At 56.8% G+C, this 23,126-nt stretch overlaps 1 protein-coding gene across 2 annotated transcripts in view; it reads right to left on the bottom strand.

Annotated features, from left to right (window-relative positions):
- Positions 1-20,677: 20,677 nt before the first annotated feature.
- The window catches only part of CACNG3 (calcium voltage-gated channel auxiliary subunit gamma 3), a 30,960-nt gene continuing 28,511 nt past the window's right edge, over positions 20,678-23,126 (bottom strand). The window contains exons 4-5 of one of the 2 annotated variants that reach the window (XM_074885913.1): positions 21,921-22,167; positions 20,678-21,797 (exon numbers count right to left, since the gene is read on the bottom strand). In XM_074885913.1, coding sequence (XP_074742014.1) covers positions 21,656-21,797; positions 21,921-22,167 — 389 coding nt within the window. In that variant the 3' untranslated portion in view covers positions 20,678-21,655. Of the gene's footprint in view, positions 22,168-23,126 lie in introns of both variants that reach the window. The other variant, XM_074885912.1, reaches the window with a different exon arrangement.

Raw genomic sequence — 23,126 nt, 5'->3', positions numbered from 1 at the left:
AGAGCTCTCCATTTCAGCCTGAGGCTCAAGGAGACCAAGGTGCTGGAAAGAGGGACAGGAAAAGGTGGTGACACCTAACAGCAACCACAAAGTAATGCAAACTGTTACCCCGCAGTTCAGAGCCTGCACTCTCGAGCAGGGCTCCCGCCTGCCTCCTGCATGGACAGGGTCAATCCTGCGCCCACCTGAGGATAGAGGTGGAGGCACCGGAGGGAGGACACAGCTGTGCCTCCCACCATGCTCCTGGGGGACTCGAGCCTCCGGCTGGGACGTGTGGCAGCTCTTCCCATCACCTCATTTTCAGTGGCATCGCAGCAATCCTGGGGAAGGACTTGTGCAACTGCCCAAAGCCAAATTTGGGAAGTACCGGGCAGGCCCTGGAGGAGATGGAGGAGACCTGTGCACCTCCTGCTCCTGCTGCTGTGCCTGCCAGGGGCCTGCCTGGCAGGAGGGGAGCCGGGCAAGCTTACCCAGAACAGGCTGATGCTACTCGAGCAGGTAAATGTACGCCAAAATGCGCCTCAGCAAAGCAGCCAACAGCCAGCCCCACTGCTGACAGCGCCGTCAGTAGGCTCCAGAGTCACCACGGCACTGGGCAAACGAAGAGGAGCCATGGCTCTCGGAGCTGGTGTTTCTGCAGGCTCCCAAACCTGGGCAGTGGGAGAACTCCTACGGCACCCGGAAAGCAACGGGGGAGGGGGGTGTTTCACTTTGCTTTTTTTTTTTTTTTTAAGAAAACCACTGTCCCTCCCCCGCCGCCCCCGGCCCAGCCCCGCTCTCCGGGGGCCGCTCGCCGCCGGCCGGTCCCCATCCCCGCTGCCACTAGAGGTCATTTGAGCACCGGGAGAGCGACCGGCGGCGGCGGCGGGGACCGGGCTCCACCGCGGGGGCTCCGGGGTTCAGGGGCTCTGGGGATCAGGAGTTCGGGGGCTCTGGGACTCAGGGGATCCGGGGTTCAGAGGCTCCGGGGATCCGGGGGCTCCAGGGGCTTTGGGGCTCCGGGGTTCAGAGGCTCCAGGGATCCGGCGTTCAGAGGCTCCGGGGCTCCAGGGGTCCGAGGCTCCAGGGATCCAGGGTTCAGGGGCTCTGGGGTTCAGGGGCTCTGGTGCTCCAGGGCTCAGCATCCAGGAAAGCACCATTTCCAGCTGCAGAAGCCCCCAGACTCCGGGTGGGAGCTTGCTCCTGGGTGACCCCGGGGTTTGCGTTTGCTGGAGCCCCGCGCCCTGCGGCCAGCGCCTCTGATCCCACCCCGGGCGGAGGGTCGGCAGCCACCGGCCGCCCCTGCCCTCGCAGTCACCACTGAGAGAAGCGCTGGTGCTTGTTACGGGTGGCTGTTTGGGCTGGGAAGGGCAGGAAACATCCCCTTGGTAGCACACAAAGTCACATCTAGCAGCAAAATCGTTAACGGTTCATGCACGGTGCAGCCCCACGCGCGTGGCCTTTCCAGGGCCCTCGTTCAGGCAAGTGCAGGGACCGTGGGTCCCGTCGGCTCGGGGCAGCATCCCTGCACAGAGAGCAAACGCTGCCAGGCCACAACCCACCGGGAGCCTCCAGCAGCTTCTGCGCCGTTCCCCGGGGCACCGCGTTCCTCCTGGGCTCTCTGGTGGGAGCACCAAGGGCTCTGTCCCCATCGGGTGCTTGTCAGTCCCCTCTGCTCCCAGGTCCTTGACTCAAACCTTTCCAGTCTCCCCTAATCTCTGCCCTCTGTGCAGCCTCTCGGCCACATCCACCCGCGCACATCAAAGCAAGCCCAGCTTTCCTCCTAATTTGTAGCTTCATAATACATTTGAAATCAGAGTTAATTAGAGGGATCAAAGGCCCCTTCTCTATATCCCCTGGAGCCCTCCTTTCCCAGCCCCGGCCAGGCCTGGCTGGCTGTGCACGGCAGCTATCACAAGGTACAGACGCCAAGTTTCAGGACATGGAGAGCCAAAATGGAGCACTTTGCCTCTGCAAACTCCCGGCACGGTTGTGCTAATCACTCAGGAGACGGTGCTGAGTTTGTGGAATTGGCTGATGATGGGACCGTGGCAGTTGACTTTATCCCTTGGATGCTGCCTTTCTTTGAGTCATCTCAGTTCTGAGTCACCAGCAGCCGTTAATCCCTTAGAGATAACAGCCTCATCCAGCTCTTTCTACGCAGGTACTTTTCCCTCTGCTCTTACACTTCAAAAAAGGGAATAAATGTCTGCGAGCTGAGGTCCTGATGGGAGCACCCCAGGACACACCACGAGGTCACTCATCATGACAGCACTCGTGTCACCTCATGGAGCCAGCCCCGTGGGGCCAGGGCTCTCGGCCACCCCTGCTCAGGGGGCTGGGGGGCTCCTGCCCCCCCGGAATCGCTGCTTGGGTGAGATCACCCTGTGGGTAAACCCTGCCTGTCCCTGCCCCCCCCGCCCCGACACGGGTCTCCTCTCCCCCCTCCCCGGCTCTGGACCACCAGAAGCAGGACGCCGCCGCGTGGACCCTGCACCTCCCCTGCGAGTGCTACCCTGCCCTCAGCAAGGTCACTCTGAAATCAAGTGTTATTTGCAGCCTTCATTTTAAAACCTTCTACGCATCCTGCAGTAAATTGTTCCCAGATTAATTTCACCCTTTGTTAAAACACGTGCTTTATTTCCAGCTTCAATCTATCTCTGTTAAACACTTGTTATGCCACCCGTTACCAAAAACTTCCACTCACGGGTACTTGGAGACCACAATCGAGGCTCACCTCTGTCATCGTTCGCTCTGTGGCAGTTTTTCTCACCTCGAGCAGCTCTTGGAGCTCCTGCTAGGACTCTGCAGCTCCTGAACACCTTGCTGGGAGCACGGGCATCAGCACTGGCCCCTGGGCATTACTGATCTGACTGATGCTGTACAGAGAAAACATCCTCTCCATGGATATTGCCTTGGTACTTCCCTGTTGGTACCCAGGAACCACACTGTACCCAGTGTGGGTGCAGGGGGCACTGACTCCTGGGAAACCCTCTTTTTTTTTGGGGACCTGCAGTTAAAGATGAAGCATCTGCTGTTTCCAACCTCTCCTGAGACCCAGATGCATGAGGAAAGGCTACATCCTCGCTTGCAATAGGGCTCATCTGGGTGTCAGTGCTGCCCAATCCAATCCCAGCCCATCTGTGAGCTCAGCACCCCAGTGCTGCTGCTCTGCCCATCCCCAGCCTTTCTGATCAGCCTGGAGGGTGGGAACTCCTCCCCTGCTGGGGCTGCCCCACCACAGGCTCGCTGGAGCTCAGCTGGGCTGCGTTGGCCTCACCCATCTCTCAGGGATGACTTTCTCCTCCTGTGTCATTCTCTGTAATCAGGGAGTGGAAGCCACATTTGTATGCAGAGTTTAAGAGCTACTGGGCAATTAAATTGAATTCTAATTATTGTATATCACATATTAGCAATTTCTACCATGCTAATATTAATTGCTAACAAGATGATAAGACATATCAGGCAGTCACGATGGAGCACGTGTTTGCCTGCTTGGGAAGTGGAGTGCCTGGAGTGAGATGCAGAAACGGCTGCAGACGTGGATATCCCACAGCTGGAAGCCGTTGGTTGGGCATAAACCTTCAGCCTTGCCAGGGCTGGAGTTCAGAGCAGGCTGAAATTTCCAGTTCTCAGGCTTGACTTCCTCCAGAAACAGGAATATTTTCACAGTCTCACACCATATGCAACTGCTGTTACGCTGAAGATGTGCACAAGCCCTCCGCCCCGCCTCAGGGTGTTTGAGTGTATCTTGCTGCCTGTATGGAAAGTTCAGTCCAAGAAGCCCATGACTGGTTGGTTCTTGAGATGCAGCTCCCTCTCCCCTGTCCAGAGCTGCTTTCCCACACCCCCACACACCGCCCCCCCCCGCAGAGATGTTCTTCCAGACAGCAACAGGGAGGTGGTGGGATGGGCATGGGGCAGGAGACCCGGCTCTTTGTCCTGCTGCCATCATGCCTGTCACATCTGAGGCAGCTGCTGTAGCGACCTTCGCCTCTGCCAGGCTGGTATCACAATTAAAATGCCACCAGTGGCTGTGGGGATGGGCACTGGTGGCTGTGGGGATGGACATGGACGTCCAGCTTCAGCCGAGCGGTTTGGCTGCTGTTCTGGTTTAGCAGGACCTGCTTTCAGCTTGCCAGAGCTGCTCTGGCAGGCTCCAGGCTGCCAGAAAGTCCTTGCCCTGTCACAGCCAACATGTTAAACAACCTTCCATCACCCAGGGAAAACCAAAGCCATCAAAGCCGAGGCAGCCGGAACAACCTCTGTGGATAAGCACATCCCTTTGGAGAGTTACTCAAGGACAGAACGAGCCCCAGCAGCTGTGAAATTAACCCAGACAGAAATCTTAAAAGGGCCTGTGGCGACCAAGAGCTGCTGGCTCGGAAGGAAACCCTTCCCAAGGAGACGGGCTCGGCTGCCAGCGCTGGTCCCTCGGTGCCCCAGGCAGCGGCTGGCCCCGGGGCCGGGCTCGTGGGGGCTTTAGGGAGGGAAGCCGGCCAGCCCGGAGCGCGGGGATGTCCCTGATGGCCGCGGCGGCAGCTGTGATGATAAAATCCTCAGTGTGTTTCTGTGCCAGGAGGGAGGAGCGGCTCTGGAGGCAGATGGAGAGGGCTGTTGTGCCGGCGAGGCTGCCAGCCCGGTGCGGAGCTGGGGCGAAGCTCGGCGGGCAGGAGACGGGCAGGGGCTCCTCTGAGCATCCCCACAGGACTTGCATCTCCACGTCACTCAGCTGGGCCCCTCCTGCCTCGGCTGCGGGCAGCTGCCCAGGGGGGGCTGCCCAGAGCAGGCTCTGTTCACCTGGAACAATAATGATTTAATATCAGTTTCCTTTCAATGAGGTAATTTTGTCCCAAGGGTTATTTATCTGCCTATTGGGAAAAAAAAAAAAAAGCAAGCCCTGTGTGAGTCAGACAGTCTGCACTACAGACCCGTGATAAATTACATTTGGACGTATGCTAAATGACATTTACCAATAAATTTATGCAGATTTCTCCTGTAATCCTTCTCCTCCATCAAAAGTAGTAATACTTTCTCTAATGCAAATGCACTGCCAGAGCCTTGCTACATCAAACAGGAGCTGTGCTGAATTGTTAAGAATTCTAAATGATAATCTTCATTGTGCTCATGAATAATCATTTCCTAGAGATGATTATTTAACAATGCCTTGGAAGAGCCTGACGGCTCACGCCCGAGCTTCCGTCAAGGTACGGCTGTTCCGGCTGCCCAGGTCCATCAGCTCTGACGAACCTTGCAATCAGATTTCATGCTCATTTCCCTTCTTGCTTCATGCCTTACTTGTGTAGCACAAGATTTAATGGGCTCCGCTAATGAGCCCGACGAGGGAGCAGAGCGGCGTGCTCCGCGCTGCTGCGGCAGATCTGCCGTCGCACTGGGTCCTGGGCCCACCTCTTCTCCCCACCCAGCCGTGGCTGAACCCCCCACTCCCAAAACCTTCCCTCGCAAACCCAGCCCAGCTTGTGAGGCTCCGTGCAGGCTCTGACCTGGGATCACACACTAAATTAAGACTGGGAGGGTCCAACACGCGGCTTAAACCTTAACCATGGCACGCATCCATGTTCTTGACCCAAACCTCTGAATTTTTTCTGAAGACGCTGCAAAAACATGGCAGTGGCTGCTTCTTCAGCTTCTAATTCAATTGTGTGCTCATCGGCTGGATTACAGGGAAAGGCTCCCACCCTCTGGTCCCTTCTCAGGGCTGCTTTTCTGCAGCAGGCAGGAGAAAGCAGGTGGAAAAGTTGGGGCACTGGACAAGATCTGGGGGCTCGGTGACATCTCAGGCATCCAGGGCTGAAAGCAATTACCCTGTAAAGCTACGGGGTGTCTGCAGGTCAGACAGACCAGAGGTCGCAGTGAAAACTCCAGGGTGCTGGTGGGTGGCACACTGGAAGTGCAAAGCCCTTTGCCACTTCTTATCAGTGGAGTTTATATTTTTAATCATTTTTAAAGATGATTACATTTTGAGCAGCGATGATCTAAGCTAACGAGCAGCCTGCCACTTTGTGGCTCGGCAGGAAAAGTCATATTGCTGGAGTTGTGGGTTTTTTGCTTCAATCCAAACCACAGACATTATGGAAATAAATGATTTCTTTTCACAGTTGTTTAATATAATTTTCTCTGTGCTGCGTTTTATGAGATGCTGCAGCTCATTAAAGTAATGATCAGACCTAGGAATAGGAGGCAGGCGATGAACAGCAGCTGCAGCAAGCCCTGGGTAAGTCACGGAGGTTTTACGGAAAGGCTTTGGCTCTCCCACTGCTCAGAGCTCCTGTTGCCAGAGCGCTGCTGCCCCGGGACGCAGGATGCTGGGCTGGGCACTGGGCAGCGGCAGCACGGGGACCCGGGGGAGCCCCCGACGCAGAGCGGGGTTTGTGTGGGACCACGCACCTCGCTTGTGCTGGTGTGTGGCCACAACTCCTCCGTCCCACTGTCAGCCCCCAGCTCGTGCCCCTGCCTGGGGGTCTGAGGCCAATTAGCAGATGACTTGGCTCTTGGGGAGCGGAGGAACAGAATAAGCTGCTGATTTGCAATTCTGGTGGTGGAAGGAACCGGGTTTCTTTGGTCTTGTTTCCTTGAAAAAATGTGGAGAGTTCAGGGACCCACGAGTAGCAACGCGGGAACACAACAGCAGTGTGCCCATACCTTGGGAAAAAGCTCTGCCAGAGCAATGAGAATAAACCCACAAAGAACATCCAGGCTGCAGCCCAGCAGTTAGAGGCCCCTGTCTCAGGCAACAAACGTTAATTTGGGGCCATGAAGATGCAGTTCATTATTATCCACAAAAGTTCTGGAGCCAGTATCTGCTGCCAGAACGGCGTAAGGAGCACCACTGGGTGGGTGCTGCTGCACCCCTTGGCGCTCAGCAGGACCCAGCTATCAGGGCGGGTGCTAGGAAGGGGGTTCTGCCACCTCGGACCAGTGGGTTTTCTCATCAGAGCCAGCACAATAGCAAATCTTCCCAAATTTGCCTTTTTCACTGAAGAAACAGCTTAAATACACCCAGTCTGGGAAATCAATCTCACACTTTGGGAGCGAGTAAGGCAAGGACATGACAGGGTTTGCAAAAAGCACCCTCCCCCTCCTATTGCAGGCAAAGCAAGACTCCTGCCTGCTCTGCATGGCTCCCTGCCTGCTCACTGCCCCGATGCGTGGCCGCTTCAGTATCCCTGTATTGCTGCTGGCTCTGTCCTGGCATGTCGTAACTGTCCTGGCATCCAGGGGGTCCCAGTTAACCCCAGGCAAGGGGCAGCTCCAGCACCTCAGAAAGTCCCCACTGCCCAAATCAGCGGAGAGGAATGGGGAGAAAAGCAGCGTTTTTCTCCCCGGTACGGCATGGCCGCAGCAGAGGATGCTGGAGGGACTGGCTGGGTCACGGGCAGCAGCGCTTGTTGCACGCCAAGGGATGGGCACAGCGGCCGCAGCCTCGGAGGGTTCCCCCCCCCTCCTTCCTAGGCTAAGAAAAACTGCCCCAAAAGTGCCTTTTTTTGCCCAGCAGCACAGGCTGCAGATCTGATCTGCTGCTCAAAGTCCGTTCCCATTTGTAGGAGAACTGGGATTTCTGCCTTCCTCGCTGTTTAAAAAGATCACACTTTATAAAACGCAGTCCACCCCTCCTTTTCGGATGTTTAAGCAGTACCAGAGGGGACTCTGTATCCCCCAGGCAGCCTGCACTGAGCGCTTGCGGCTTGGGTTTGGGCTGTGAGACACTTAAGGACCCCACGATAGCCAGACAAAGAGTTCCTGCAGCGCTTCCGTGATCTGAGAGGTTAAAAGGCACTTGAACCCCGAGGTGAGAGCCCCTGGGATGCACTCTGAGAGTGATTTATAGCATCTCCACCAGCCCAGAGCCAGCTTGCTTCCCTTCTTCTGCTTCCATTTATTTTTCTTGCTATTACTGTGAAATAAATATGAAGAGGATTTAAAATTCAGACTCTTGTCCCAGACCTTCCCACTGCAGGGCAAGCCACAAAGCACGGGCAGGCTTAGGGGCCCCTGATTTTACACCTTTTCAAATCAGGAGATATTTTCGTATTACCTGCTCTGCAAAGTAAGTTCATACCTGCCGTCATTGGATGACAAATAAGCTTGGAAATGTGCAAAAACACCCCAGGAGGGCTGGGGAAAAGGAGAGCCCAGCAGGTATTTGCGTTTTCTCGAAGAAGTTTGCAAGTTTGGAGGCTCAGTTTCCATTCCCACTCCCGGGGGGGGCACCCCACTGCAGAGGGGGGAGTGAACACCCAAGGGCTGAGGCCAAGCTGGCTGCGGGGTGGAGGGGAGCGGGTGGGGGTGTCCGTCCCGGCCCCCCAGGCAGCGGGATGTGCGGGCAGGGGGACACCAGTGCCCACAGGGGAAAGCCAACAGCAAACCCCAACAGCGGCACAAGCAGAATTAAAAAAACAAAAAGCAACAACAAAGGAAAAAAAGCTCCAGTGGATTTGCAGAGCCTGCACCAACCAAAGCAGCCCTGGAAGCCCTTTGAACGGGCCACGTTCACAACTCTTGGGTTCAGCCAAGCCCGGCTCCCCCCAGACCTGGGACGAGCCCCGTGCCTACCCGGACTAGCCCTGATAACCCCCCACTGCAGATTCACTGCTGCTCATGTCCCCAGAGCCCCCGTGGGGTGCGTAGCCCCAGCACCAAGCCCAGGGCCAAGCTGCTGGGACACGGGGGCAGCTCCAGGGGCCTCTCACCTCTGGAGGAGTGTTTGGAGACATCCCCAGACCCACAGAGGTGGAAGTGAACATCCATGGGACAACAGTGCCGAGCTGGGGCCCATCCCAGCATCACACTGGTGACAGGTTATTCCTTCCTCGTGTAGTGTCTGTGGAAGCCCTCAGCCAGGAGCTGGGACCCTGGGAGGAGCTGCATCACCTGATGCTGTCCTGCACCCTCCGGGCACAAGGGCTGGGTGAGGGCTTCATGCTGCGAAGCTCACGGGGCTGCTCCAGCCTCCTGCGAGCTGCTCTGACACACTGGGACATGGTGCCCCACGTCCTGCTGCTGTCCCGAGTCCCCCAGGTCTGCCTGGAGAGCTGCAGCTCCCATCCCTCCAGTGACAGCTTAACCCGTGCTGCTGCTGCCTTCGGAAAGGAGGTTTCTAAAGATGCAGGCTGTGAAATCTTGGCCTTTGTATAAACATTTTAATTACAAGTTTCTGGGACTTCTTTCCTAAGATAAACACATTTTAATTGCAAATTGCTTCTGCTGTCTTTACCCATCCCCTAATACTGTGAGCAGCTGTTGTTTTTAATGTTTAATGAAATTGTCTCTGGGATGGGGTGGGATGCGGCGGCAGCCCCGCTCTGCCGGCGCGGGGGTGGGCCCCTCCGCACGCAGTGGGGAGCTGGGTGACACCGGAGTGGCCTGGGCTTGTCCCCCCCGCGACAGTCTGGGAGAGGGGCAGCTCCTTCGTCCTGCTGAGCCACCCGCAGCTGTGAGGTGACCCTGGCACAGGATTCGTGGCTTTTCACGCATGGTAGCTGCGACACGTACCCGTGCCGAGAGGGATGGTGTCACCTGCAGCAAGCTGTACCCCACCCAGCCAGGCTCGGGGACAGCTCTGCCTGCAAAGCCACCAGCAGCACCTCTTCCCCCTCCTTGCTGAGCAGGAGCTCGCGTGCCCCGTGTCCCTCCAGCGCTGGGAAGGTCTTTCCAGCCTGGTGAGCGTGTGGACATAGGGACAGGGCGCTGTTGGAGACCTGCCCAGCCCGCAGCTCCAGCCCCGACCCCCAGCCGGGTGCTGGGGGGCTCTGGGGTGATGGTTGCCCCGTGGCCGGTTGATGGGCTCAGCCAAGGCCACCCACGGCAGAGGGGCTGACTCAGCCGCCTCCCCAGTTGCTTCCCACTGGGTGGCATCACAGCGGCTCCACCATGAGCAGAGGCACCACATCCCCTGTGCCACCACATCCCCTGTGCCACCGTGTCCCCTGTGCCACCACGTCCCCTGGCCCACCACTGCCCGTCCCCGGAGCCGCCCGGTGATGAGGAAATGCAATTAGCTCTTAACGTGCAGCATCTCGTGTGCCACCACTTGTAGGTCAGGGCTCTGTGGCGCAAGGCTCAGCCTGCCAGATCTGGGCCTTAATCCTGGCGTCTCGCAGCCATCAGATTAGCACAGAAAATTGCTCCGGCAGTGATGAGGGCTGCGCTGGCTCAGGCTGGGGGGTCACGAGGACTGGGGACTGTCAGACACTGAATTTCACTTTTAAGCACTAAAGCTCTCAGGGCTGAGCAGCCTGTGCAGGAGAGATGCCCTGGGCAGGGCAGGGTGCTCCTCCCCGCCTGTGCCAGCGCCCGTGCCATGGGTGCCTGTCCCCATCCCCATCCCCAGCCATGCCCCCATCCTGCATCCCACCAGCTCCCAGCCCCTCCACCCCCAAAACCTGGACACATGAAGGGTGGGGGGCGCTGCAGACATGTGGGGCCAACGCCACCGCCTTGCCCCTGCAGCTCTCCCAGTCTGTCGGGCAACTTCCCCGCTGCCTTCAACAGCCCCTTCGCACCAGCCACGGGCTTTGCACATGCCGGGGTGACACCAAACCTTGCCCCAAATCCCTGGGGCTGCAGGGTACCGGGACAGGGACGGGTCTTGCGGGTGGAGGGGGACATGTTGGGGCTGTTCCCATGACGGGGACAGGGGACGTCACTGCGGCCAGAGCTATGGACGGCAAAGGATGGGAGGAAGGTGCTCCCAGGCAGCGAGGACTCTGACAGCAATAAAAACTTGGCTGCATATTGCTGGCAAGGGGCAGGACATAGAGGCTACGTCAGACTGGGACACAAAAGGAAATCACCTACCTGCTTTGAGCTCCAGGCTGCACAAGAAAAAAGCCCCCCCATTAAAAAAGAAAGGTGAAAAAAAATGAGCCTGCAGTTTTAAATATTCGCTGTTTACTTGGAGGTTAGGGAATGCTTGTTAGCCTTTTCAATTATTTCTGCCGGTTTGCTGCTAGGTTAACTGGCTTGAAATTCTCTGTGAAGATATATGATGCATTTAAAGAGTCTCTGAAAAGCTCGTCTCAGCTCCCCGGGGCGCTGGGGAGAGTGTGCTCCTCATTCATCCCGGCTGGCGATAGTGCTGCTCATTGTGCTGGCGCTTTCTCCCCCATTTTATAGGTTCAAACAGCAACCCGTTACCTGCTGCCAGTCGCTCTTCTGTCTGCTGTGAGCCTGGGCCAGTTCAACTGGCACTTTCTGCTCAGCTGCGTCCCCGGTGCCGACAGTGCTGGCAGAGCTCGCAGCGGAGTGGGGTGACCTGGGATGAGGGGTGTCCCACAAACACCCCTGTCCCGTGGGCTGTGGCAGTGCTGGCAGCGTGGTGCAGGGCAAACACAGCGCTGCTCCCCACATCCCCAGGCCCCCCGAGTGATGGGCCACTCCGCAGCCCTCCAGAGCAGCACCCTGGGGCCTCCCCAACCCCTGATCCCAGCTGCTGCCTTGTCCCTGGAACAGGCTGCGAGGCTGGAAACTGCCTGACAGCGACGGGCATGCGTCTGCCCTCCCCGGGGCCCAGAGCTTCAGGGACAACCGTTTAGCAAGAAAAGCATTAATTAATGTCACCCACATCCGCCCTTCTCCGTGGCTGGAGTCAGGTGTTTCCCCCGCGCCGTCACATCTTGGTGCTGGCTGCCGGTCCTGGGGGCTCTCAGGGGCTGCAGCGTCGCTGCTCGACTCCGGTTCAGCCGCAGAATTTATACGTGAGTGTCGGGATCTCCTGCCAAGTTTCATGACTACATATGCTCTTTTTTAAAGCTGGTAATAAAACACAGCGGTCATAGCTTACATCGATATGCAGGGGACATCCCTGTCGCACAGGACTGGGCTCCTGGGGAGGCTCTTCTCAGCTGCTTTATCTGCTCCTCCGAGCTGTTAGGGAGTAACTGCAGCTGGAGCCGGCAGGATGGCTCAGCCCCGGCGCGGGCAGAGGGACGTGTGGCATCGACACACTCAGCACTGCGGCGCTGGCTCCCCGGCAGCCACCCAAGCACTGCGCTCCCTTAGGGAACGGGCCACGGGGGCTCAGCATCCCCCCGGGCCTTGGTGAGGAATAGAGGAGGCTTTAAAGTCTCATTGGAGTATTTACTATGGTTTTAATTGGTGAAAATGGATGAGCCTAAATACAGAGCTCCGACGGCATTTATTGCGAGCCTACTAACTACGCAGGGATTGCCAGGAGACACCAGGACAGAGCCAGTGATTAAAGGATAATAACCACTTCCACGTTTATAAATTATGCCCTTGATACGGAAGAGGAATATTTTTAGGTTGGAAGTTGGTGCTGCGAGCTCCGGAGTGGGAAGGGCTCTGCTCCTCCGAAGGGAGCGTCCCGCAAACCCACCTTCCACGGCCCCACAGGCGCCGGGATCTCACGTAGGAAACCAACTGAGCATTCCCAACTGCTCTGCTCAGAAGGCGGTGACGGCATGCTGCCTTTTTTTCCTTTGCTTTTCTTTTTTTTTCCCCTTTCTCTCTTCAAATCTTCCTTTGAAACCAAAACTTCCTGTAGTTTGAAATGGACAATCAGGCCGCTCCGGCAGCTGCAGCCCGAGAGCTTTAGCTCTTGGCAGGAGGATCAGAACTACAAAACTATTTCTTTGAGGCAAATTATGCATTCATCTAGCTCATTTGAAACAAAATATGATTTGCAATTTAACTTTCCATAATGAGCTCCTGCTATTATACCGTTTCCATAATGGCTGGTTTCATTGGAACAGATTGTTGGTGCACATGGTTTACAAAACATTTTCAATGCAAGCCCCGTTTTTTCTTATTTTAAATAGCAACAGCTGCTAAGCATGATAATTATTGTATTTCATCAAAATAAACTTACCAAGTTGCTTCTTAATGCTACTCATTGCAGTTTTCCAATGGACCTACGGGTTATTAAAGAAGCTGAAACTTTAGTTCTCCAAAGAAAGCGGCACCACAGACGTGAATTCGGTGCCTGAAGGGTTGGGGCAGGGGACAAGTCCTCCCCTGGGAATGGCAGGGTCCCACGTCACCACCCCTGTCCCTGTGTGCCTCCAGCTGTCCCCCTGTCCAGCAGGACCTGTCCCCGCAGCGTCTCCAGGCACAAGCTCTACCGTCTTCGCCCGGGTTTTGTAGCACCGGTGACATTCCCACGCCGGTCTTGCCCACCCTCGCCAAGAGCTTGACTTGGCCCCGCACCCCAACTCAGTGCATCGTCACTGAGCAGCGGCCGCCGCCACCCTTCCCCGCAGCGGGCACCTGCCGTTGCACCAGACAGCATTTTGTCACCTCCCGCCGCGGCTGTGGCCCCCGGCTGCTCGTCCCCTCGACTCTGGATCGTACGGCTCTGTCCCTGCACACCCACCGAGAGCCACATCCTGCCCCGCTGCTCCCGTCCCCGGGGCTGCAGCTCCTGTGGCTGCTCCCTTTTCCTCTCTGCTTCCAAAAGGCTTCTCAGCCCCCAGGAGAACCGCACACCCCTCTCCCCAATTTGCCATCACAGGCCAGAGAGCCAGAAAGCCTTTAACTAGCCCCCGGTTGCAGATTGGTTGCCGGAGCCGACAACGCAATGTGAGGGTGACGCAGTGAGAAGCCCCTGGCACCAGAGGGTCCCGTGCCCCCCGCCCAGGGCAGCTCCCAGCCCTGCCCACCTGCTTCGCTGGAGGGAATACACAGAAAACAGCGGGCAGAAAAGCCCAGGCAGAAAAGCCAAGCCAGGGCAGAGCCACGTGTGCGTGTCCCGGCCAGCACCGAGCACTGCGGAGGGCACAGCCTTCACCGGGCACCTCCGGCCACTCTGCTCCTGCCACGCGGAGAAGGGCAGAACCCGCGGGGCCGAGGCTTCGCAAAGCAAGGTGCCAGCGCAGTGCTCCCGGGAACGCAGCCGGGCGAAAGCCCTCCGGACCCCCGGCTCTTTCTAGGGGCGTTACATCCCCTGGGGAGTTTTGCACCGTGGCAGGCGGGGACCTGCGCGCTTGCCCCTCGGCGGGTGGGTGTCCGGGCGAGGGGACACGTCGGGCTGGCGGTGGCCCTCCCCGCAGGGTCCGGCTCTCCCGCTGCCAGCAGCTGCCACCGCCCGAGTCTCCGATGGCGCAGGAGACAGCCAATGCTGTGGCAGTGGTGTGAATGCTAATGAGGCTGGAAGGAACCAGAGTAACTAAGGAAACCAAAGAGGATGGAAAGAAAGTTGCTTAATGGGAGAGCCCAAACCCACTGCAAATGGATAAAAAGAGCAGAAAGGTGCAGCCTTAGGGAGGAAATTCGTGCGAGTGAGGACATGGAGCCTTCAACTCACTTCAGTTACTGGTAAATTTGATCCTCTCTTCATTTACAAGCAAACTTTGCAAATCAGATCATCTGTACTATATATAATGCAAATTCCTGTCCTTCCTTGCACCTACGGCTCAGAGTGTGGCTGCTTCAGGCCGATGCCCCTGGATGCCACTGAGCCTGGTGCCAGGAGGCTGCTGAGCTGACAGAGATCGTCCAAGAATTGTAATGACAAACCCCCAAAAAGGTGGAAAGGGAGGACAGCGTGTGCAGTCCTGGCACTATTTGTTGTCAGCCTCGTCCTGCACTGGGCAGGGTGAGAGCCAGCCTGGAATGATTTATGTCCCTGGCAGGCTCCTTTCGACCAGGGACAGAAACCAGCTTATCAAGAAAAAGGGAAGACTCTGCTTGATCTAAAAAACCCCTCAACGGCATCTGTACAAGGTGGCACCTCAGAGAAGTGGCACGCACAAACGCGCCCATAAATCTGCTCCCTCTGATGCTGTCTAGGGACTTGTCACCAAGGACACCAACGCCAGTAACTCCCGTGTGGTGTCACAGCTTCGCAGCATCACCTGCGCGGGGCGGGACGGGCTGTGGCAGCTCCCCATGACAGACACCGCCCGACACACGGCCAGAACGTTTTTCCCCTCTGGGAGCACCCACCCACCCCCCTGGGACCCCGAGGGGGTTCCTGCAGCAGCACCGGTGCTCGTGGGCTGCCCAGCAGCCTGCAATAGCCTCAGGTGCTTTATTTGGGGCTGTTTTCTGAAAGATTTGACCTCCTGGAAGCCCCCAAGACCACGAACCACGTGCACGAGTGGTGTAGCACAGGCTGCAGCCAGACTTCCCTTGCAAGCCTGGGCCCCGTGTTCGGCTTTGCCGTAGCCAAGGACTTGCAGGTCCACAACAAAGGTCAGCGCAGGGGGCTGCCAGCTCACCGCGGGGCAGGCAATGGAGCCAGCAATAATTAATTCCTAATTGCACTTACCTGCAGTGCTCTTGGCCATGGCGTTCCCAGGGTACCCATCAGGAAGCACCGTGGGGGTTCCTCTGGCTCCAGAGATGCAGCCGTGGGCACACAGCACCCGCCCCCCCACCCCCCTAAAATACCCCCAGCTCCTCCTCACCTCCTCTAACACAAACTCAGGTGGGTCAAGGAGGCTTTTCTCCTCTAGTGACTAGAGAGAGGTTAACGACCGAGGGATGAGAGTTTGTTAGCAAAGAGACTTTACTGTGCAAGCAGGTGAAATCTTATTTGTTGAAAATTTTCTGGGGAACTTTTAAGAGCTGGTTTTAGTGGCTGTGGTCAGCTGAAGATCTATGGGTGTGCAGACACTCACGGCGGATGATAACGATGCTGGAGAAGCTATTCCAGCCCTGGAATGAAAGGCTGCCCTTTAAAGCATCTCAGCATTTGGATTTAGATGACAAACAGTAATGGCACCACAGAAGCCATTACTGTCCATCAAGTAAATAATAAACATGCAATATAAATTGCCTGGACTTACCTAGGCTTTCATGAGCTATTGCAAACAGTAAACCCCCCCCCCAACAAATCAAAGCGAGAAAGGGCAAAGGACAATGTCGAGAAACGAACAGCCAAAGAGGCGGCTGCTCTGCAGGAACACAGACGGAGGGAGCTTCCCTTGCAGCAGACCGTGGTGAAGTCTGTACGCTTAGCCTGAGGTAGATTTGGACTTGGGGAAAAAAAGGGTGAAAAGAAAAGCTATCTGCTGCAGGCACGACCCAGCTGCCACGTCCCCTCCACGGCTCTTTGTGTGAGTGCCAGCTTCTGCAGGCTGACAGCAGGCGGGTCGCCGGTGGGTTCCTCTGTGTTCCAGCACCAAGACAGCGATTAAAAACCTCCCGTGAGAGGCAAACAGGAACGGAAGCCCCCGACGACCAGAAACGAAAGCCCCAGCGACAACGGGAAAGCCACCTCCAGTTCCCCTTGCTGGGCTCCCCTGCACCCAGCACCCATCGGGGCTGCACCCAGCGCCCAGCCGTGCGTGTCCCCCCCGATGCGCGTCCCGTTTTACCCACGGGGAGCTGCGAGCAGCCCCCAGCAACAGCCGCTATTACGTCTGACATTGAAACGACAGGCGCTGACCTTGGCGGGCGCGGTCGCGGTAGGACCCGAATTGGAGAGACGGTCTTTGTTCTTCCCATCCAGCGAGATCCTTCCAAGGGCAACAACTAAATTACCCAAAGTCTTTTGCTCCGGCCAGATGAGTCTACAAGCTTGTGCTCATTTTGCACTATTTACAGTGATCACACGATGATCTAAAACTGCATAAAGGCATTGTAGGATAAATATAGAGCGCTGCAGCTCCCTTAAATCAGGCTGCTCAGAAGCAAGTGTAGGATCGGGTTGGTTTGTGTGATGTGGGTCTGCTGGGACTTGGAGAAAGGGGAGTGGGTGCATCTGCACATGACACCCAGCCCCTTCACCACCCTGGGCTGCTGTGCCCGCCGTGGAGGTGGCTACAGCCACTGGCATAGGGACCCGTGGCCCAGCTTGCCCTTGCTTGTGGGTTGGCCCAGGATTGTGTTGGGAACAGCGCTAGGCAAGGCGGCAGGAGCCACGCAATGACGATGAGCTATCATACTGTTTATCAAGGTCTGGCGGAAAGAAAACAATGTAATGGGGCATTTGCTGATTCAATTCGTTGAATTTGAACAAATCTTTTTAATCTTCCCCTCCGAAGGATTGGAAAGGTCAGGAAATAGGCAGAATGTGCACTTTCAGGTATTGAAATTAAACTTGTTAAGAAATCCATATTGATTTGCACTTCTCTGAAAAATATTGCAGCCTCCAGATTTAGCCTGGCTATTGATTTTCTCTTCCAGGGGAAAGACATCGGCACGAAGGAAAGATATTACACGTGGCAGTAAACACCTTCAATCACTGGCCGCCCGCCCTCCCTTCACAAACAAATGGCCTGGGGAGGCTGCGGACCGGTCCCAGCACTGCGACACGAAGGTGCTCAGGCAGTTCTACAGCTGCGGCTGCCCGGGGGCTGCAGGGCTGCCAGCCCCCATGGGAGGGTGTCCCCGCCGCTGCTCCCCCCCTCTCCCCAAGCCAGCGTTCGACGCGTTGGCCATGTGCTGTCGCACAATTTGATTTGAGCGCCGCGGTTCCGGCCGTGCGTTGCCCAGTCGCTCAGTCCCCTCTGTGCGTGGGACTAGATGTTGGATGAGATGATCTTCAAGGTCTTTTCCAACCTAGATGACTCTCTGCGGCTCCCTGAGGAGGGGGCGTGGAGGGGTGCTGGTCTCTTCTCCCTGGGATCCAGGGACAGGACGCGTGGGAATGGTGCAAAGCTGCACCAGGGAGATTTAGACTGGGCATCAGGAAGCATTTCTTTACCAAGAGGGTGCTCAAACCCTGGAACAGGCTTCCTGGAGAGGGGGTTGATGGCCCCGGCCTGTCAGGGTTCAAGAAGCATTTGGACAATGCCCTTAATACCACGCTTTAGCTTTTGGCCAGACATGAAGTGGTCGGACACTTGGACTAGATGATCATTGTAGGTCCCTTCCAGCTGAACTAAACCTACTCTATTCTTATTCTTATCCTTATTCTTATCCTTTTCTATTCCACTCTATTCTATTTTACTCCACTCTACTCTGCTCAGGGAGCCCAACACCAAGGGCACCCCTGATGCAGCAGCTCTAGGGACCTCTCCCCACTCACCTGACCCCTCCAAAGGTGCTTCACGCCGCTGGCCCTGCAGCTGCAAGACCAAGATGAGTCACAGACATTGGAACCAGAAGGCAAAGGCACTAGAATGAGCAGTGGCCAGAGTTACGCTGCCTCAGAAACAAACAGTCATAAATTCAGCCTCAAGTCAGAGCAAACAGTCTGCTGTCCGCCTCTCCAGCGCCTGCCCTGTGGCACCCGGTGCGGTGCAGGGGATGGTGACAGCCCGCGCACATCCTGCAGCACCTCCTGCTTCTCTTCAATTACTTAGAGGATAACTTGGTTAACTTCAGAAAACCAATCCTCTCTTTGAAATGAAGCAAAATCCTTTCCCAACCAATCTCCTGCCTCACTGGTCCTCAAGAAAAACACTGACACCACCAGCTGCCCCGAATGTGGCTTTAATGACACCTGACAGCACTGAGTGTCCCGTGTGTGCGCGCAGGATGTGGCACAGCAGCATCCTGACCCCCGACAAACAGTTGCTCTGATTTTCTGCCACAATGGCAATAAATATATAATGATATTGATAATGATAACAACACTTTCAGTTATGTTATCTACACTTGCCATGCTGCAGGAATTAATTAATCTGCAGCTGGTCAGGCATCTTCCTGGCAACTAGACAGCCCGATGTCAGGAGCCAGCCCTGTGCGGGGATGGGACAGCCACCCATCCTGCCGAGGAGGGCTCAAACCACACTGGGCTGTGCCGGGGCAAAGCCCATTGCCCAGAAAGGGGCCTCGCACACAGCCGGGGCTCTGCTGCTGCTGTGGCTGTGGGTTTAATTAAGGAACACACCCTGTTCACATGCTTTGCTCTGCCTGATAGAGACAAACAGGGTTCCTTACCTGCGGCAGTCAGTGACTCAGCTGGAGCCCGCTTTCTGGAGATTTCATTCTGAAAAAAAAATACATCTTTCCTTTAAGCCACGAAGTGTGCGCGTGTATAAAATCTAGAGGCTGGCGATGCCTCTGCAGCAAGGCTCCCACCCACAGCACCATGACCTGTCCCAGGGTCGGCACCACTGCGGCTCCTGCCGCCAGCGCAGGGACAGCAAATGAAGGTCTCGGTGGGGCTTTCATGATCAGAGTCTCTAATGATCTGCGTAAAAGTGCTGCCCCGTCCGCATCGATCCTGGCAGTCGGCCCACCCAAGCTTCCCCTCCGAGCATCCCTCCATCCCCTCCCCTGCTTGGGGACTGTCGGTGCCCAGCCGGGCTCCCACCGCTCCCCTCGGCTGAGCTGCGGGGCGGGGGGCTCTGGCCGAGTGTGTAGACCTCCCCTGCAAGATCGCTGGGTTAATTATCGGTAGGGATTTGATTTCAGATATTTGTGAAGGGCAGTCAGAGCTCTGGGGTGTGTTAGTAGGTGAATAAAGCAAACCCCACACTTGCTCAGACGCGGTTTTCACAGGGCAAGCCCCTGGTGAAAGAGGAACTGGGTGGGAGCCCTGGCCAGACCAGCAGCCACGTGCCAGGTACGTTAAAATGCAGCTTGTTCCATATTTTACACTGCCAGTCCTTTCACTACTTTTTTTTCAATATTACCCTATGGTCGGAGTGCTATATTTCCTCAACTGTTTTTAATACATGTGATCAGCAACTACGGCAATTAAGAGGCCTAATTAGCATCTGAATCGGTCTTCTCACACAAACCCCCTTCGCAGTAGTAGCAAATGACCAGTATTGGAGATGCAGACCCCACGCAGAGCCTGCAGCCCGTGCAGCCAGGCCCTGCCAGGGGGCAGACGGCCCTTTCGGGGCTCTCTGAGGGGCTCTAGGTGGGATTTTGCTCTGGGTTTCCCACAGCGACCTGCCCGTTATCCCCAGGAAGGATTAGGAAATGCTCTGTGACCGGCCACACTCTGGCTTTGGGCAGGAGACCCAGGGCACGGCTGCTCAAAGAAACACACACCAGGCACCAGATGTTTTCCTTCTGCAGCGAGCAGGAGCAAACACGAGCTCCGCCGGCCCCAGATTACCTGCGGCTGCTTAATGAGCCCCCCTAGGGCCTCCGTGGGAATCCATCACTTTTGTCAGGAGGTTAAATAAGATTTCAATTAAGTGACACATCAAACCGTAAGACCAGCTGCTTCCAAACCACCTCCATTTAGACAAGCTCTGCTCGGGTGAGAGAAGGCGGCTCAGCCTTTAAAGCCGAGCCTCCGGCTGCACACAGACATCTCAGCGTTCGACCACCGACCTCGCTGCCAGCCCGTGCCGGGACACCCCGCAGGCAGCTGCCACGTCCCCTCACGCAGCTCGGAGGGGACGGGCCTGTGCTGGCACCCAGAGCGGGGCTCCCCGAGGAGGTCTTGGCTCCCAACTTGGCATCTCCCTGGGAGAGGGGTCTCGCCGCGGCTGCCCCCAGGGAGGGGACGTCACCCCACCACAGCACCTTTTGGGGGAAAGGGCTTTCTGAGCCGCCCTCCCACAGCGCTCGCCCCGCCGGTGCCTGGGCTTGGGGGGCTGCACGTGCGCTCACACCTCGCCCCCACGCTGCAGCACCCCACACCCCGTGTGCCCCACCGCTGCCCAGCCAAGGCCCCCCCCCCAAACCAGAGCAGCACCACAAAGGGCAGGAGCGGGGGCTGCTCCCCCAGCCCCCCTGCAGCCCAGGGAGCCCCGCGCAGCCGCGGGAGAGGCTGAGGCTGCCATGAACCACCCGTGGGACACAGCGCCCGGTTTTCCAGCTGCCCGCAGCAGGGTCAGCGCGACCTATTCAGCCAAGTAACTTGCTTGCCAAACTGGACGATTTTATTGTTAATTTTCTCATCGATCTCCCAGCCATTATAGAATCATACACCATCCGCACGCAGCCCACGGCCGGCGGCCCAGCCATCAGCCCAGCTTCTCCTTCAGTACTACCAGCTCAAGCGTTGCCTCCTTGGTTGTGCCCAGACAGTAATTTGTGACTCTGTGTGTGTATTAATTTTAGGGAATTAATTCATTTTCTTGCAACATTAGAGGTTAATTAAACGCTGGCTAATTGCTACCAGTCATTGGAGGAATTCTGCTCCTGAGTCCTTTCATGGCCTGAATGCACCAAAGGAAGAAAAAAGGAAAGAAAGAAGGAAAGAAAGAAGCCCTTTCAAGACCACAGAAAATTGCAAAAGGATGTTTCTTCCAACCCGACATGACAAAATTGAATTCCAAGCTATTTAATGCATGCACGAAACGCCATAGAGAAACCCAGCCCGAGCACTCCATCCACCACAACAGGGAAAGGGGTTTCGTAACACGAGCACTCGCTACGGCACTGACTCAGTGCTTCAAACTCTGGACTTCCAGGCAATTTCGCTTAAATGTAACTACCAGATTAAGGATTCTCACAGACAGGGCTATCGCCAGCATTTCCATGGGACATACAGCTAAGATAACACTGCGATTATGATCAACATTAACGATGGAGACCTCGGGAAGCCACTGTCCCGGGTGGTGTTGGAAGCCCCGCTCAGTCCGCAGGGGCACCACGGCCAGGGTCACAGCGCAGCCCCCGTCCCCTCCCCGCCAGGGAGGGAGTGCCGCGGGGGTCCCGGTCCCACCGTGGGCGCAGTGGCCTGGCCCGGCCAGTGGCATTTCGGGAGTGAAAAAACAGCCCCGCGGGTAGGGGCACGGGGAGCCATCTGGGTTTGTCCTTAAAAACGGGATTTCACGGGTTACACCGTCACGAGGATGATGTCATGCAGCCTGACAAGACGCCCCTGCCCGCCTCAGACCGGCGTGGTTCGTCTGTTGGCCGGGTTGTTGTGCAAAGACTCCTTGAACTCTTTGGGGATGGAGTTGTGGACCTGTAAAAAACCGTGGTCCCGCTCCGAGTTGAGCAGCGTCCCCATGGTGACCTTGGAGGGATCCCTGGAGAGGGTGAACATGGAGATGTCGGTGGAGGGGATGGTGCTGAACCCCTTGCTGACGGGTGACATGTCCCGGGACCGGGGCTCAGTGGAGCGGGAGCTGGACCGCCGGCGGAAGCGGTACCTGTAGGGGGGGAGGCGGGTGAAGGCCGACTTCTTCAGCAGCTCGGAGTGGGACTTGGCGCGGATCTGGCGGTGCTTCTCGATGTACATGTGCACGGCGATCACCCCCACCATCTCGGCGATGATGAAGGACAGGGCTCCGAAGTAGAAGGACCAGCCGTAGGAGTAGCTCTTCTTGGAGTCGCTCTGCCCCGGGTCCCCCGCGTTGGCCGAGATGTAGACTATAATCCCAATGATGTTGCTGAGACCTTCAGGGGAGGAGAAGAGGGAGAGGCACTCGCATGAGCAGCAGGAGAGGGATGGGGGACCCCAATCCACTCCCGGCAGCGGAGGGGCACAGGCTGGAGGAGCCCCTGCCCCCCCAGGGGTGCCTGGCAGGTGGGGAGGGTTCCGGGGGCCACAGACCCCATGGGGCACCAACCCCTCTGCCAGCACCCCAGGGCCAAACCTCCTCACAGACCACTGCTGCTGTCCCCAGTATCCATATATATATTCACGTACACCCAGTATACGCATATATTCACACATTTTGGAAGGGCAGGAGGAACAACCACTGTTTTATTTAGAAAAGGGACGTTTTTGCTTTGCAGTGCTGCTCGCCGAGCAATGGACCACAGGAGCCGGTCGGAGCAGAGCCAACCCGTGGGGCACAGAGGGGATCCCTCCGGCACAAACCCCGGCTCGCTGTGGCCCTGGGAGCACAGGGAAGCTGGAACAGCTCCGTCTCTTTTCATTTCTGGTGGATCCCGGGGGCATTATTTGGGATCGGGGCAGTTTTTGCACCGCCAGCAGCACCGCAGGGCTGTGCCGCAAGACTGGGGGGTGGCTGATGTATTCCTGGATTTACTTAATGAATCGATTATGTTCTTTTTGTTGTTTTCTCATCTGCATCAGCAGCTCCTGCCAGCCGAAGGAGGGAGAGTAATTTGTCTCTTTGTGGGGAGAAGAAAAAACACAAAATAGAGCAGTTCCTTGAGACAAAGACATTGTCATGCGATAATCAGTGGAAGCGTTGGGGAACCGTGCACAGAGAAATGAGTAATCCAGAAGGAACGGCCTCTCGAGAGTGATTTTCCTTGCAGGACTGTGGCAGCCCCTCTGCCTGCTGCCAGCGCGGCGCCTGCCCTTGCTGAGCCCTGCCACCCGCTGCTTGGCGGTCACAGAGGGCAGAGCCCCCCAAAACCTGCTCGGGGGGCCGGGTGACCCC

This window comes from Strix uralensis, chromosome 16 (assembly GCF_047716275.1).
Source record: "Strix uralensis isolate ZFMK-TIS-50842 chromosome 16, bStrUra1, whole genome shotgun sequence".
Classification (NCBI taxonomy): domain Eukaryota; kingdom Metazoa; phylum Chordata; class Aves; order Strigiformes; family Strigidae; genus Strix; species Strix uralensis.
Note: the sequence above shows the minus strand (reverse complement) of the source record. Positions and strands in the feature narration are given on the sequence as shown.